At 53.6% G+C, this 12,841-nt stretch overlaps 1 protein-coding gene and 1 long non-coding RNA gene across 2 annotated transcripts in view; one reads left to right on the top strand and one right to left on the bottom strand.

The window, feature by feature from the left end:
* LOC309352046 overlaps positions 1 to 12,841 on the bottom strand; it is a 413,396-nt gene that overhangs the window by 188,159 nt on the left and 212,396 nt on the right. The window lies entirely within an intron of this gene.
* SND1 (staphylococcal nuclease and tudor domain containing 1) overlaps positions 1 to 12,841 on the top strand; it is a 224,164-nt gene that overhangs the window by 73,988 nt on the left and 137,335 nt on the right. The window contains exon 11 of the mRNA XM_081879810.1: positions 12,690 to 12,779. Coding sequence (XP_081735936.1) covers positions 12,690 to 12,779 — 90 coding nt within the window. The remainder of the gene's footprint in view (positions 1 to 12,689; positions 12,780 to 12,841) is intronic.

A 12,841-nucleotide genomic window follows, 5' to 3' on the forward strand; every position in this document is an offset into this window, starting at 1 on the left:
CCCTGGGGGTTTCTTCCAGCTGAGAAGGATCTTTTCCTGTTGCAGAATCACAGCGCAGGTGTCCTGGCCCCATCAGCCAGCTTTCCTCAGTCTCTGGAATTTTTTTTTGCCCCCCCCCCCAAATCAAAAATAGCAATGCTTGAGGGTCCCAATATGAGATGATCAACATTGTTGGCATTAAATGCTGGTTTCCAAAAGGAGAGAAGATGGGGGGGGGGTTTCATACTTTGTTGCAAGGGGATGCTTGGCTCCCTTGCTGCCAACTGCAGGAACCCCAGAACCGGATTTTATTTGGGGAGGCCCAAATGTCAACTGCAAAGGCTCAGAAATGGCACACAAACCGCCTCAAAGCTTTGGGGCACATTTGCAAGGCCTTCAGGCGAGATCCACTTCCCCTCTTCCACCCCTCCCTTAATGCCTCGGGCACAGGACCCCTTGGAGGGGACTGGCTGGCGGGGAAGCGATTCCTTCCACTTAAATATCAAACACAAAATCTCTCCCGGCTTGCCCTCCTTCCGTTGGCTGTCTAGGTGGGTAGAAGTCACATTCTCCATGGATGGAGCTTTTCATCCTTTTATCGGTTTGATTAAAGATGAAGAAAAGAGGTGCTGTTCTTCTATTATTATCTGCAGCACTCAGAAAAAAGAGGAATAAAAAAGGAACAAGGAGCTTTGGGGGTCTTTTCTTCCTGCTGTGTGCTGTGGGGGTCTCCAACCTCTCTGGCCCACTCCAATCTCTCCCCCCACCCAAGCCAGGCAGATCTCTGGAGTCCTCTGCTCTCCCCAGCTGGGAGTTCCTTTGCAAGGCGGGGTCCCCCCTTTGCACTCCCAGGAAATGGAGAGCGCCTTTCTTGTCTCTGGAAGCACGGCTATTCTCAGGTAGACAAAGAGATGAAGTGGCCAAGAACCCCTTTTCATATGGGAGAAGGAAGCCCCCTTGGGAGATGCCTCTTTTTCTCTGGGCTGCTCTGCAGCGTCTGTGCTCCTCAGCCTCCCCAAACCCAGGACACTGTCTCCCTTCCCGTTTGCGTCCATAGAATCACAAGATTGTAGAGTTGCAAGGGACCCCCAAGGGTCATCGAGTCCAACCCCCTGCAATGCAGGGATCTCAGCTGAAGCGTCCATGACAGACGGCCACCCAACCTCCGCTTGAAAACCTCCAAGGAAGGGCAGTCGACCACCTTCCAAGGGAGACCATTCCACTGCCCAACAGCTCTGACTGCCAGAAAGTTCTTCCTGATATTTAGTCAGGAACTTGCGACTTGAAGCCATGGGTTCGAGTCCTGCCCTCCAGAGCAGGAGAAAGCAAGCTTGTCCCCTCTTCCGTGTGACTGCGCTTGAGATATTTGAAGAGGGCTCTCCTATCTCCTCTCAGTCTCCTATTTTCCAGGCTAAACATACCCAGCTCCTTCAACCGCTCCTCAGAAGGCTGGGTGGGCAAGTGGGGTATTTGCGATCTCCCCCTTCTTGCCCCGCTGGGGCCTCCTGCCTTTGCCCAGTGGAGTTGAGGCTGGGGCAAACCGGACTCTGTCCTGGAGCCTGTTTTCAATCCTTTTTTTGGGGAGGGGGCTGTCCTTGAATGTGGGGAGGAATCAAGCACATGTCCCAGGGGACCCGTCAGCAGCTGCAAAATGCCTCTGTGGCCGCAGGGCTGCTGTGCATTTTGCAGTCTAATCTGGGTTCAATCTGCTTCTTGCCCCTGACCCCCTCCCTCCGGGGGGGGAGGGGCGTATGAAGCATAGCCAGTGTTGAAAGTAATAAGTCGGTTTGTGGGTTCACAGTTGCGGCACAATATTATCTCCGTATGGAAAAATAATTGACTGGAGCTGATTGTATAATTAGGCTCTGTCCTTTTTTGTAATATGATGTATGGATTAACTGAATTATTGTTCTCCTTGATTACATGTATAATTGGAATGGGTGCATAATTATGTGCCTGGATGTGTGTGTATAAATTTAAAGGGGGGAGGAAGAGGCATTCAGGAAAAGTGCCACGCAAGGCAGGGCTACTTAGGAGATAATGCGGATTATGAATGGGCTGTGAGAATAGCAGTCTAATTGTGTTGACAAAGCAATCGGCTGCATTTCAGGGAGGGCGTTCGCCTGCCTTGCTGTTCCAGAGTTGCCCCCCCCCTCCCAGCTTCCTCCAGCCCACCTCGTTTTCAAAGGAGCACCCTGAATTTCCCAGCCACGGCCGTCTTTTCCCAGCCACTGCTGTGGGCTGGGAGCTTGTCTGCAGACGAGTGAGAACACACGAAGGCATGTGAGCCGCATGTGCTTAAGAAGGGATGAAAAGAGCCTGTCGCCCGTCCCTGAGAGTGACTTTGAAGATCCTCTTATATTCAGGCACTCAACCAGATTTCCCCACCTTTTCATGCGGTGTCATCACTTATGGAGGTGAACTGGCACGCTGTGCAGGTCACGGCTGCCTGCGGCCTAAGGGGGCTTTGGGGGGGGGGTCTGCTTCCCCCCTCCACAGCTTGGCAGGTCTTTGTACCATGGCTGCTACTGACACCTTCCAGCAAGTTATTCAAAACAACCCAGTAAGGCGCCCCCATGCCCACTCGCGCTCTTCAGCACAGTGCTTGAAATCCCCAAGTGCATTTTGCGACTGGCACGGGTCCAGTAGCTCCCACACGGAGATCTCTGGGTACCAGGTTGGCGCCTGACATCTCCCCCTGGCTAGCTCCTCTGGTTTCCTTGAGCCGGGAAGCGGAAGAGCTTATTTGTTGCATCTGCCTCCCAGCGTTTTCTCCAAGGAGTCCATGGTTCACTCGCTCCTTGCTTAATCCGCACAACGACCCTGTGAGGAAGGTTCAGAGGCTGCGACTGGCTCCAAGGTCACCCTGTGAGCGTCACGACTGAGCGGCATTTGAACCCTGATCCCCCAAGGTCCTAGTCCAACACTCTCACCACCCCACCCCACCGGCTCACAGGTTCTGAAAGGTTTTCCTGGAAGCTTGAATTTGTTTGATGTTTTCATGTGTTGTAAACTGTGATGAGCTTTTTCTTTAAAATATAAAGCAGTCTAGAAATGAAATAGGGACACGGTTGGTGCTGTGGGTTAAACCACAGACCCTAGGACTTGCTGATCAGAAGGTCAGTGGTTCGAATCCCAGGACAGGGAATGCTCCCGTTGCTTGGTCCCTGCTCCTGCCAACCCAGCAGTTTAAAAGCACCTCAAAGTGCAAGTAGATAAATAGGTACCGCTCTGGCGGGAAGGTAAACGGTGTTTCTGTGTGCTGCTCTGGTTCGCCAGAAGCGGCTTAGTCATGCTGGCCACATGACCCGGAAGCTGTCTGTGGACAAACACCGGCTCCCTCGGCCAGTAAAGCGAGATGAGCGCCTCAACCCCAGAGTCGGCCACGACTGGACCTAATGGTCAGGGGTCGCTTTACTTTTACCTTTAGAAATGAAATGGATGTAATAATAATAATAATAATAATAATAATAATAATAATAATAATAATTTATTATTTATTATTTATACCCCGCCCATCTGGCTGGGCCTCCCCAGCCACTCTGGGCGGCTTCCATAAAAACCAAAAATACAGTAAAAATGTTGTTGATGATGATAATTCCCACCACAAAAAAGGTGCCTAGACATTCCGTTGAGATGACAGCCAAAACCTACGTTCAAGGTGCCATTTGGCGATTCACTTATATACCTGAGTTTCTAGCACTGCTTAAGATCCTAAGAAGAGCTTGCTGCAAACAGGATCTGAGCCTAAGAGCAACTCTCCCGTCCTGCAGTTCCCAGCAACTGGTATTCAGGAGCATGGCTGCCTCCCTCTGTGGCTGGCATCTTCCTGGGCAGAGGGCTTCTCCAGCCAGCTCAGCTTCCAGGCGCCTTGCTCAGAGCTGGGGCTCCTGCCCTCCTTGCTTTGGGCCCATCACGGCAGCCCCCTTCAGGGACTTTTAAAGTGTGTGATGTCGTATTGTGCTTTTACTGCATTTTTGTTGGGAGCCACCCAGAGTGGCTGGGGCAAGCCAGTCAGATGGGCGGCATATTAGTAATATTAATAAACGCGGTGTGTGTGTGTGTGTGCACTCGCCAACTTCACCTTCGAGTTGGCACTCCTTGGCCAGTCCAGGGCACCAGCTACCGCAGCCTTTTCTTTGTTGATTCCTCGCTGAGGGCTAGCTACGTGGGGGAGAGTTGGCGCTGTTGGAATGGCTTTTGGGGGGAGGGAGAGGAAGAGGGATGCCGCCCTTCCCCTCCCCTTCTGGGTAAAAGTTGCCGTAGCAACTTTTGGTGCTGAAAGCAGCTTACAGGCAGCGTGACATAATAGCCCAGCGTTGGATCGCGGCTGAGTTTAGTTAGCCTCCTTGCTGTTATATTGATTTTTAATGTTTATTTGCAAAACCTCCAAACACATGTCCAGGTTCTTGAACAGCTTCCCAGAAAGCCGCCTCGCAGTGTGCTGCCCCCCAATATGAAATACCATTTTTACCGGCCGGCCGCGCAGCATTTAATGGCGGCTGACAGGGACATGTTTAAGGGCAATCTGTATCGGGCACTTAAACGTTTCTATTATGTCTCTCCTGGCGCAGATCATTGAATTTTGCCGTGTTCTCGGGGCTACAAAAGGCTGGCTTTTGAGAAGCCTCCGGAAAGGCTCTGGCATCCCTGGACCTGACTCTTTATTGCCCTTTGCCTGCCTTTCAGGCAGCGACCCGTTAATTGGCCTTTGCAAGCTCACTCGGCGAACTCTTAGGAGATAAATAGGAGAGCCAAAACCGAGGAGGATTAGGAGGAGGGACCCTGGAAGTGCCAGGCAAGGCGGCCCTTTTCCAGCCCTTGTGCATTCCCGTCTCCCTTGTATCGCCACCTTTCCTCAAAGGGGAGTCGCTCCAGCCCCAGATAGTGTGGCCGTCCTCTGACTTCCAGGGGTCCAGGTCACAGTTTGCGGAGCCCCGGTCTCCCCCCAGCTCCCTTCAAGCAAGCCAGACCCCTTTCCACGAAGAGGCTTCTCTCCCCAAGGCAGAGCAAGCTCTTCAAGGGCGGCTGGTGCTGAAGCAACACCTGGGCTCAGCGCGGAGCTGTCCGTGGTGCTGCTGACTCCTGCAGACCTGGCCCAGATGGAGCCTGGGGATGCTGAGCAGAACAGGCAGCCGCTCAGCCCCATTCCAATACTCGAAGGGCCTTCCTATCGAAGGTGGAGCAGGCTTGTCTCCTGCCGCTCCAGAGGGGAGAACCCAAACCAATGGATTAAGAGGACCAGAAAGGAGATTCCGACTGAACCTTAGGAGAAATGTACTGGCAGGAAGAACTGTCTGCCTGTGGGGTGGAAGGTGGTGGACTCTCCTTCCCTGGAAGTTTTTCAGCAGAGGCTGGACGGCCACCTGTCAGGGAGGCTTAAGTTGAGATTCCTTCAATTCAGGGGGTGGACTAGAGAACCCCTGGGGGTCCTGTCCAGCTCTACAATTCTGTGATTCTATAGGGATGTCTCCGCTAAGGCTAGTTACAGGGTAGGGAGCTGTGTTGGTCTGCTGTAGTCAAAACCAAAACAAAAAAAGATTCCTTCCAGTAGCACCTTAGAGACCAACTAAGTTTGTTCTTGGTATGAGCTTCCAGATATGTGTGCATGCACACTTCTTCTTCAGGTATCTGAAGAAGTGTGCATGCACACGAAAACTCATACCAATAACAAACTTAGCTGGTCTCGAAGGTGCTACTGGAAGGATTTTTTTATTTTGTTTCGATAGGGCTGGGCAATATATCAGTATTGTGTTATCACTTTCATAATTCTTTAGCCAGCAATATATTATGAATCATGATGTGTGTTAGGGGCTGGGCGATACATCCTCCGAAACTGGTTTGAAATCCATATTGTGATATCAGTTTCATAATTTTTTGACCTGGCAACATACTGCAAATTGTGTTTGTGTGTGTGCTATGCAAAAATCACAATGTGGGGGAAGCCGGGAAGCCAGCCGGTGCTCCATAGCTCCATCCTTATTTCAGACATTGAGATATATCAATATATTGTGATGTTTAGCTGGGTGATATAATGCGATGTTGGAAACCTGCTGCTGGGGTGGCTGGGCCAAGTGGGGAGCAGGGTGGCCTGGCCAGTTTTGCTGGCGCTCTGCTTCTTGCCCAGAGTCTGCCTGGGGGGGTGTGTGTGTTGAGGTTGCTGCTGCTGCTGCTTCTGAGTCAGGCGCTGGCTTTGGGGGAAAGGAGCCCTTTCCGCTCCTCAGGGCAAAAGCCAGATCTGTGCTGCTGCCTCCAGGGAAGGGGGAATTAAGTTGGTTCTTAAGTATGTCCTGCAACATCTCCTGTATTGGGGGGATGAGATATGTGCTGTTTGCTGAGATTTAAGCCTTGGGCTCTCTGACTCGCGAGCCCAGGAGACGCTTCCAGGGGCGAAGCCGGGTTGCCTTGCGACGACATAACTCAGATCCACGGTGTATTTATGGCTGGTTTTCTTCAGCGCAAGCTCTGATGTCCAGCTGTAAATTATTCTGGCACCAGCTAAATAATAGAAGCGCTTCCGTCCTCCAGGCCCCTTTCCCCTGCCAGCCTGTCCTGATGGCAGAGGAGGAGGAGGAGGAGGGGAGAGGCCCCCCCTTTCCAGTGCACCCCCCACTCCCTGAGCAGCCCTTTCTGAGGTGCAAGACATCCCCCCTGACCCGACTGGGGACCCACATCACTTGAATGCGCGAGGGGAGGTTTCTTAGATCGTTGCTGGAAAGCTTGGCTCTGGCTTGGCAGCGTCTTCTGCCCAGCTGATCTGGATCCAGTTTCAGAAGGCACCGGCGGGCACCCAGAGAGGGGATGCTGCACGCCCGTTGGCATCCTTGGCTGCTGCTGCCATTGCCCCCCCCCAATACTTTGGGAAGCCAGAGCCTCTCCATATGAAGGCCCTCCCTGCCTTTCTGCCTGCCTGTGTGCAGAGGTCTGGAAGAGGCCAGGAGCGATGAAAGGAGCCTTCTCTGCAGTAATGCTAATTATTTTTCTCCTCCTCGGGTTCGTTTGTTCGTTGGAGCTGCACATTAAGTGTCTGCCTTGAAGCAAATGGGGCACGGGCTCCATATCTGCAGAGCCAAGCCTCTCCACAGCGAAGGCCTCTGCAGCCCCCTCCCCTCCCCTCCCCGTGGGGCGTCCAGGAGGCAGCCTCAAGGTCTCACTCGGCAGGCAGCTTTCCACAGCAGCCTCTGCGCCCCCTCCCCATCCTGGCTTTCCAGAGGGCCTCTGTGGGTCTCCTGCTTTCCTCCCTTCCACCCCACATGCCACTAGGGGAAGTCGGGAGGCAAGCTGCAGTCTAGGCTGCTAATTTAGGTTAGAGATGGCAGGACTTCCTAGGCTGCTGGCCGGCAAGGAACAGAGCAGCAGGGGAAGCCTTGCTTTGACTTTCATGCTCTGAATGCGGGGGGGGGGGGGTGGCTGCTCCCCTTGGGGTGGGAGGCTTCAGGAACCCTGGGGTAGAGCATCCTTGGCCCTGAGGGCTCAGGAGGGAGAGGCACAGGCAGGCAGTCATGTCATGGGAGGGGAGGTTTGAGAATCCTGGAACAGAACCGTGGAGTTGGAAGGGATCTTGTCCAGGGGTCAGCAAGGCTTACCTCGCCTGGGCCGGTTCACTCCAGCGGAGACCCCTCCATGGGCCGGATTGCAAGCACACCCACGATTTCCGGCGCCGCAGAAGCAAGTCCCCATGCTTCACCGCTCCGGTTTAGCGCAGCGTGTGGGGGACTTGCCAAGCAGGTGGCTCAGTTTGGGGGTGGCTCATGGGCTGGATAAACGACCCCCATGGGCCGCTTGTGACCCATGGGCCTTAGGTTGCCTTCCCCTGATCTAGCCCAACCCCTCGCATTGCAGCCTGGGTCTCGAGGACACATCCTGTGCAGCCTCCTTGCCTGCTCCTCCCTCCGGTCGAGTTTCACGCACACACAAGCAGACACACGCACATGTCCTTTGGTTTGGCTGGTCTGGGATGGGGTTGTGGGGTCTTCTTGGCCAGCTCAGGACTTCCGGCCTGTCTTCTGTGGGGTGGGAGAGAAGAAGGCAAAGAGAGATGCAGCCCCCCCTTGCACCGGCCTCCTTCTCTAGCCAACCCCCCCTCCGTCCCTTGATGGCACCTTCAGAGGAGTGAAGACGGCGCCCAGTGCTGCCCCCTCCCTTCTGGGAGTCTGGGGGCCCGTGGGGAGAGACCCTTGGGTGCTGCATCAGCTGCTGTGCTTAGGGGGAGCAGAAGGAGGCTGCTGTTGGGGGGTGTGTGGTTTGATTCCAAGGCAAAGCCTCCTTTAATTGTGACATTTCATTTATTGCCTCCACCCTCTCCTCCATCCCGAGGGAGGCCCAAAGTGGCAAATGGCCAACAACTCAATTAACACAAATATCAGAATCATCTCCGTGGCGAAACGAGTCTCGCGTCGGCGCTGCTTCCAGGTCAGGACAATAATGATAAGACAACAAGTCCATGGAGCCCTCCTGGCCTCCACGTCCCCACTGATTTGCTGCCCCACAATCAGCCGGTGGCGTCTGGAGCCCTTCCTCTCTCCCAGGGGGGCCTTGGCTAGGGACTCTTTGTCCTGCAGAGGGAAAAGGGGACTGTGCTCAAAATTGGGGGTGCTTGTTAGCTTGGAGGGCTCTGGCCCCTGCAGTCTGGTGTCTCCTGCCCCAAACGTTGGCCGTCTGAGCGAGACCCGGAGAGGGGGAGGCTGGGGGGGGGGACCTTTGGGTTGGAGCTCCCCAACCAGCTGCTTGGAGCAGGCTCAGGCAAACTCGGCCCTCCAGATGTTTTGGGACTGCCACTCCCATCATTCCTGACCACTGGTCCTGTTAGCTAGGGATGATGGGAGTTGTAGTCCCAAAACATCTGGAGGGCCGAGTTTGCCTAGGCCTGGCCTGGAGCATTCAGAGAATTGTAGAGTCTGAAAGGAACGTGAGGATCATCCTAGTCGAGGGGTCAGCAACCTTTTTCAGCAGGCGGCCGGTCCACTGTCCCTCAGACCTTGCAGGGGGCTGGACTATTTTTTTTTTTGGGGGGGGAATATGAACGAATTCCTATGCCTCACAAATAACTCAGAGATGCACTTTAAATAAAAGGACACATTCTACTCATGTAAAAACACGCTGATTCCTGGACTGTCTGTGGGCCGGATTGAGAAGGCAACTGGGCCGGATCCAGCCCCCGGGGCTTAGTTTGCCTACCCATGTCCTAGTCCGGCCGCCTGAAATGCAAGAATATGCTGTTGTCCCGTAAGGGGAATGGACCTGCAACCTTCGTGTTAGCGGAACCACGCTCTAGCCAGCTGAGCTGTCCAGGCAGTCCTCTTCTCTGATCTGCCTCTGACCCGCTTTCTGGGAGGCTGAGAATAGGAGCTGCCTGGTGTATGCCCCCGGGCGAGCGGGCACCGTGGGGGTTGCGCAGGAGCCAGGCTGAGCGGTGTTTGCATAGCTAATGGACTTGCTAAGCTTGGATTTAAGTGAGGGTTAATTTGCAGCACCTTGAGCTCTGCGCTCCCGCTACGTGGGAAGCCGCTCTGTCGCACACGCAGATATGTAATAATTTATTGGCCTGTTTGCCTGCAGCCTCTTCCCCCGCGGAGGATGCAGGGAGGAGGGTCCTGCGCTGGCAACTCTGCAGACCTTTGCTTTACTTGGAGAAGGACAGAGGCATTTATAATAAATAAAGGTTAGGCAATGCCGTGAGGCTGCGGAGGAGAGCTGAGCAAACTCCCAAGTATCCATAGGGGGAGGGGGTGGCGTTTCCCAAATGCTGGGCGCAGATTGTGGCCTGGTTCTTTCCCTCGTGCTCCAACCCCCCCCCCCAGCCTTGCTTTAGTCAGGCAGCCTCTGAGGGCATGTTTGGCAAAGGTCTTTGTTGCCCGAGGAGGTTTTTCCGTGGATTCTTTTGCAGGGACGGAGATCTCAGTTGGTAGAGCGTGAGATTGTTCATCTCAGGGTTGTGTGTTCGAGCCTTGCGTTGGGCAAAAGATTCCTGCATTGCAGGGGGTTGGCCTAGATGACCCCCGTGGTCCCGATTCTATGACTGATAGCGCCACCAGCCCAGAAGGAGGTTTTCTCCCAGGTGTGTGCCCTCCCTGGGGCTGCTTGTGGGCACCTGTTCCACTCAGCTGGCAGCTCTTGGTGCCAGCTTTGTGTGGGGCATTTGTGGGTGGAGATGTCAATCTGCAGGCTGGATGTGTGGCCCCTCCAGATCTCGCCCGTGGCCCCCAGAAGGGAGGGCTTTCTTCCCCCTCCCTGGCTGAGTGTTTGAGCACAAGGTTGCCCGCCCAGAGCTTGAGGGAGTTTCCTGGCTCAGCTGACTGTTGCTGTTGGATTTGAGTAGCTTCTGCTCGAAAGGCTTTATTTGCTTTCTTATTTACTCATTCCGTTTATATCTGGCCCTGCCTCCCCAAGGAGCCCAGGGCAGCAAACAAGCGCGAGGAAGCGGCTTAGAAACAATTCCAAAAAAGACAAGGCCTGGGAAAGGTCTCCCCTTAAATGCCTCCTTGGTAGGGGAAGGTCTTCAGCGGCCGCCAAAAAGGAGCAGAGTCTGCGCCTGCCTCATATTCAAGGGGGGAATCCTAAAAGGGCAGAGGAGCCGCCACACGCCAGCCCAAGAGCTGAGTTGGGTGGCACAGGCCTCCCAGTAAGAGAGTCTCTGCAGGAGCTCTGTGTTCGATTGGGCAGAGAGAAGGGGCGATCGAGCATCTTTCGGGTCCCCTGGTCCCAAGCTGCCTGGGCTTTTTGCACGCCAAAAACGAGCAGTTTCAACTTTCCCTGCTCCCCAACGGGCAGCTGGTGCAGTTTTTCCAGCAGCAAGTTAAAATGTTGGCGAGATCCTGCCCTAGCGAGCAGCTGGGTGATTTGCACCAGGGCAGCCCTGCCCGGAGCACATTGCGGTGTTCAAGCCCAGAAGTTGCCTGCGCATGGATGACCGGGGGGGCGGGGAGGAGTCTGGCCCAGAAACATATCCTTGTCTGGATGATGCCTTGCCCCCAATCTCCCCATAGCCTCTCCCAGGGGCTTTATGGAGATGCCAAGCGGCATTGAGGGCAAGATGGTGCCTTTCTGCTTTGGCGCCATACCCAGGCCTGTGCCCAGATCGAAACAGGCTTCCTTCAGCCTGCTGCGTCCAGCCTGGCTCTGCGCCAGACGTTGCCACGGCCAGCGGCTGCCCCCGACTCCGGCCTTTGAGCCCTGGCTGTGCCCTGGGGCTGCCCCTCGGCAGCTGTCAGAGACATTCAGTTATGATGGGCTGGCTGGCGGCTCCGATGGGCTCCGGGTGGAAGAGGCGACCTGCTTTTCCAGGGATGCCTCGCTCGGCCTCTGTGCCAGGAGAAGTGTGTGTGTGGGGGGGGGGGTGTCACAGCAAAGCAGCTTGCCTTGGAGGCAGGGGCTGGGGAGGGTGGGCAAGCAGTGGCGAAACAGGTGACCTCTGTCTTACAGCCCCTGCAGTGGGTGCCCATCTGCTCCCCAGCCAGGTTTAGGGGCCTTGCCTTAATTTACAAAGCCCTGGACAGCTTGCCCCCCCCCCCTTATATCCCGGCTCAGTCACTCAGATCACCTGCAGGAACGTCGCTGATCGTTCCCCAAGTTGGTGAGACTCCCTTGACAAGGACAAGGAGCTGAGCCTTTAATGTCATTGGCCTAGCCCTGTGGAACTCCCTGCCACTGCAGATCTAGCAGGTGCCAACTTTTAAATGCCAGATGAAAACTCCTATTCTGCCAGAACCCTACACAGGCAGTGGGGAGCTCATCTTTCCGCAACTGATGTCTGTTTTTAACTTTTCAGTAGTTGTTTAATATACAATCGTATACTGCTTTGATTTTTCTTTTTAATGATTTCACAGTCCCCAATTATTTATTTTACAAATAAATAAATGAAATAACCAGGGGGCTGGTTCTCTTCTTGAAATGACCTAAAGAGAAGAAATTCAAGAAAGAATGGGAAAAGTTTATAATTTATCTAGGAGACCACTGTAAGCAGATGAAAACATTAGCAGGCTTTTAATCTCACCAAATGCTATGAACAATATTGAAATACAGATTATGAAATAATATGCAGTTGGAAAAGTTGACAGTAGGACCCATGGAGAGGATGGGGGGGGGATATGTATTTGGTATTGTAACTAATTTACATCTGTAAAATCAAATAAAAAAGGGTTTCAAAAAAAGGGAAACATGTCCTGTTTGAGCCATGAACTCCTGCTGCTCCCATCGCCGCCCCTCCTGGGGACTCTGCCACTGCCCTGACTTCTGGCCCCCCCCCAATAAATTTTTATTATTTTCTTTACATATTCTTTCTTACCATACATTCTTCAACACATAAACTTTTTGGCTCTGCGGAGCTCGTGGCTTCCCTCCCTCCCTTCAGTTGCTATCCTTTATCAAGTCCATTGCATATTTTATTATTTCACACCCTATCTATTTTGCATTTTAGGAGCTACTTCAGTCCTGCTACTGTTTTTAAGTTTTTACAACTGTCCTTCAAATATTCAGCAAACTTACTCCAATTGTCCTTGAATCTCTGGTCGTCCTGATCCCGAATTCTTCCGGTCAGTTTGGCATAGTCTGTCATTTTTTACTGCCCTTCCGCAATAGTAGGAACATCTTGTGATTTCCAATTTTGGGCCAGCAAAGTCCTTGCCACAGCTGTGGCACACATGAATAACTTTTGATCTTTTATCTTCATCTCCTTAATCACTGCCCTGACTACTGTTGCTTTCCCTCCGCAGGACAAGAACCGGAAGCTGCGCCCCCTCTACGACATTCCCTACATGTTTGAGGCCCGGGAGTTTCTGCGCAAGAAGTTGATTGGGAAGAAGGTAAGCCCGGAAGGGGGCCGAGACAGGTGGGCTGGCGGGGGCCGGGGCAGAGCCTGCGAAGA

This window comes from Podarcis erhardii (assembly GCF_964252035.2).
Source record: "Podarcis erhardii genome assembly, chromosome: 10".
In the NCBI taxonomy this organism is placed as follows: Eukaryota; Metazoa; Chordata; class Lepidosauria; order Squamata; family Lacertidae; genus Podarcis; species Podarcis erhardii.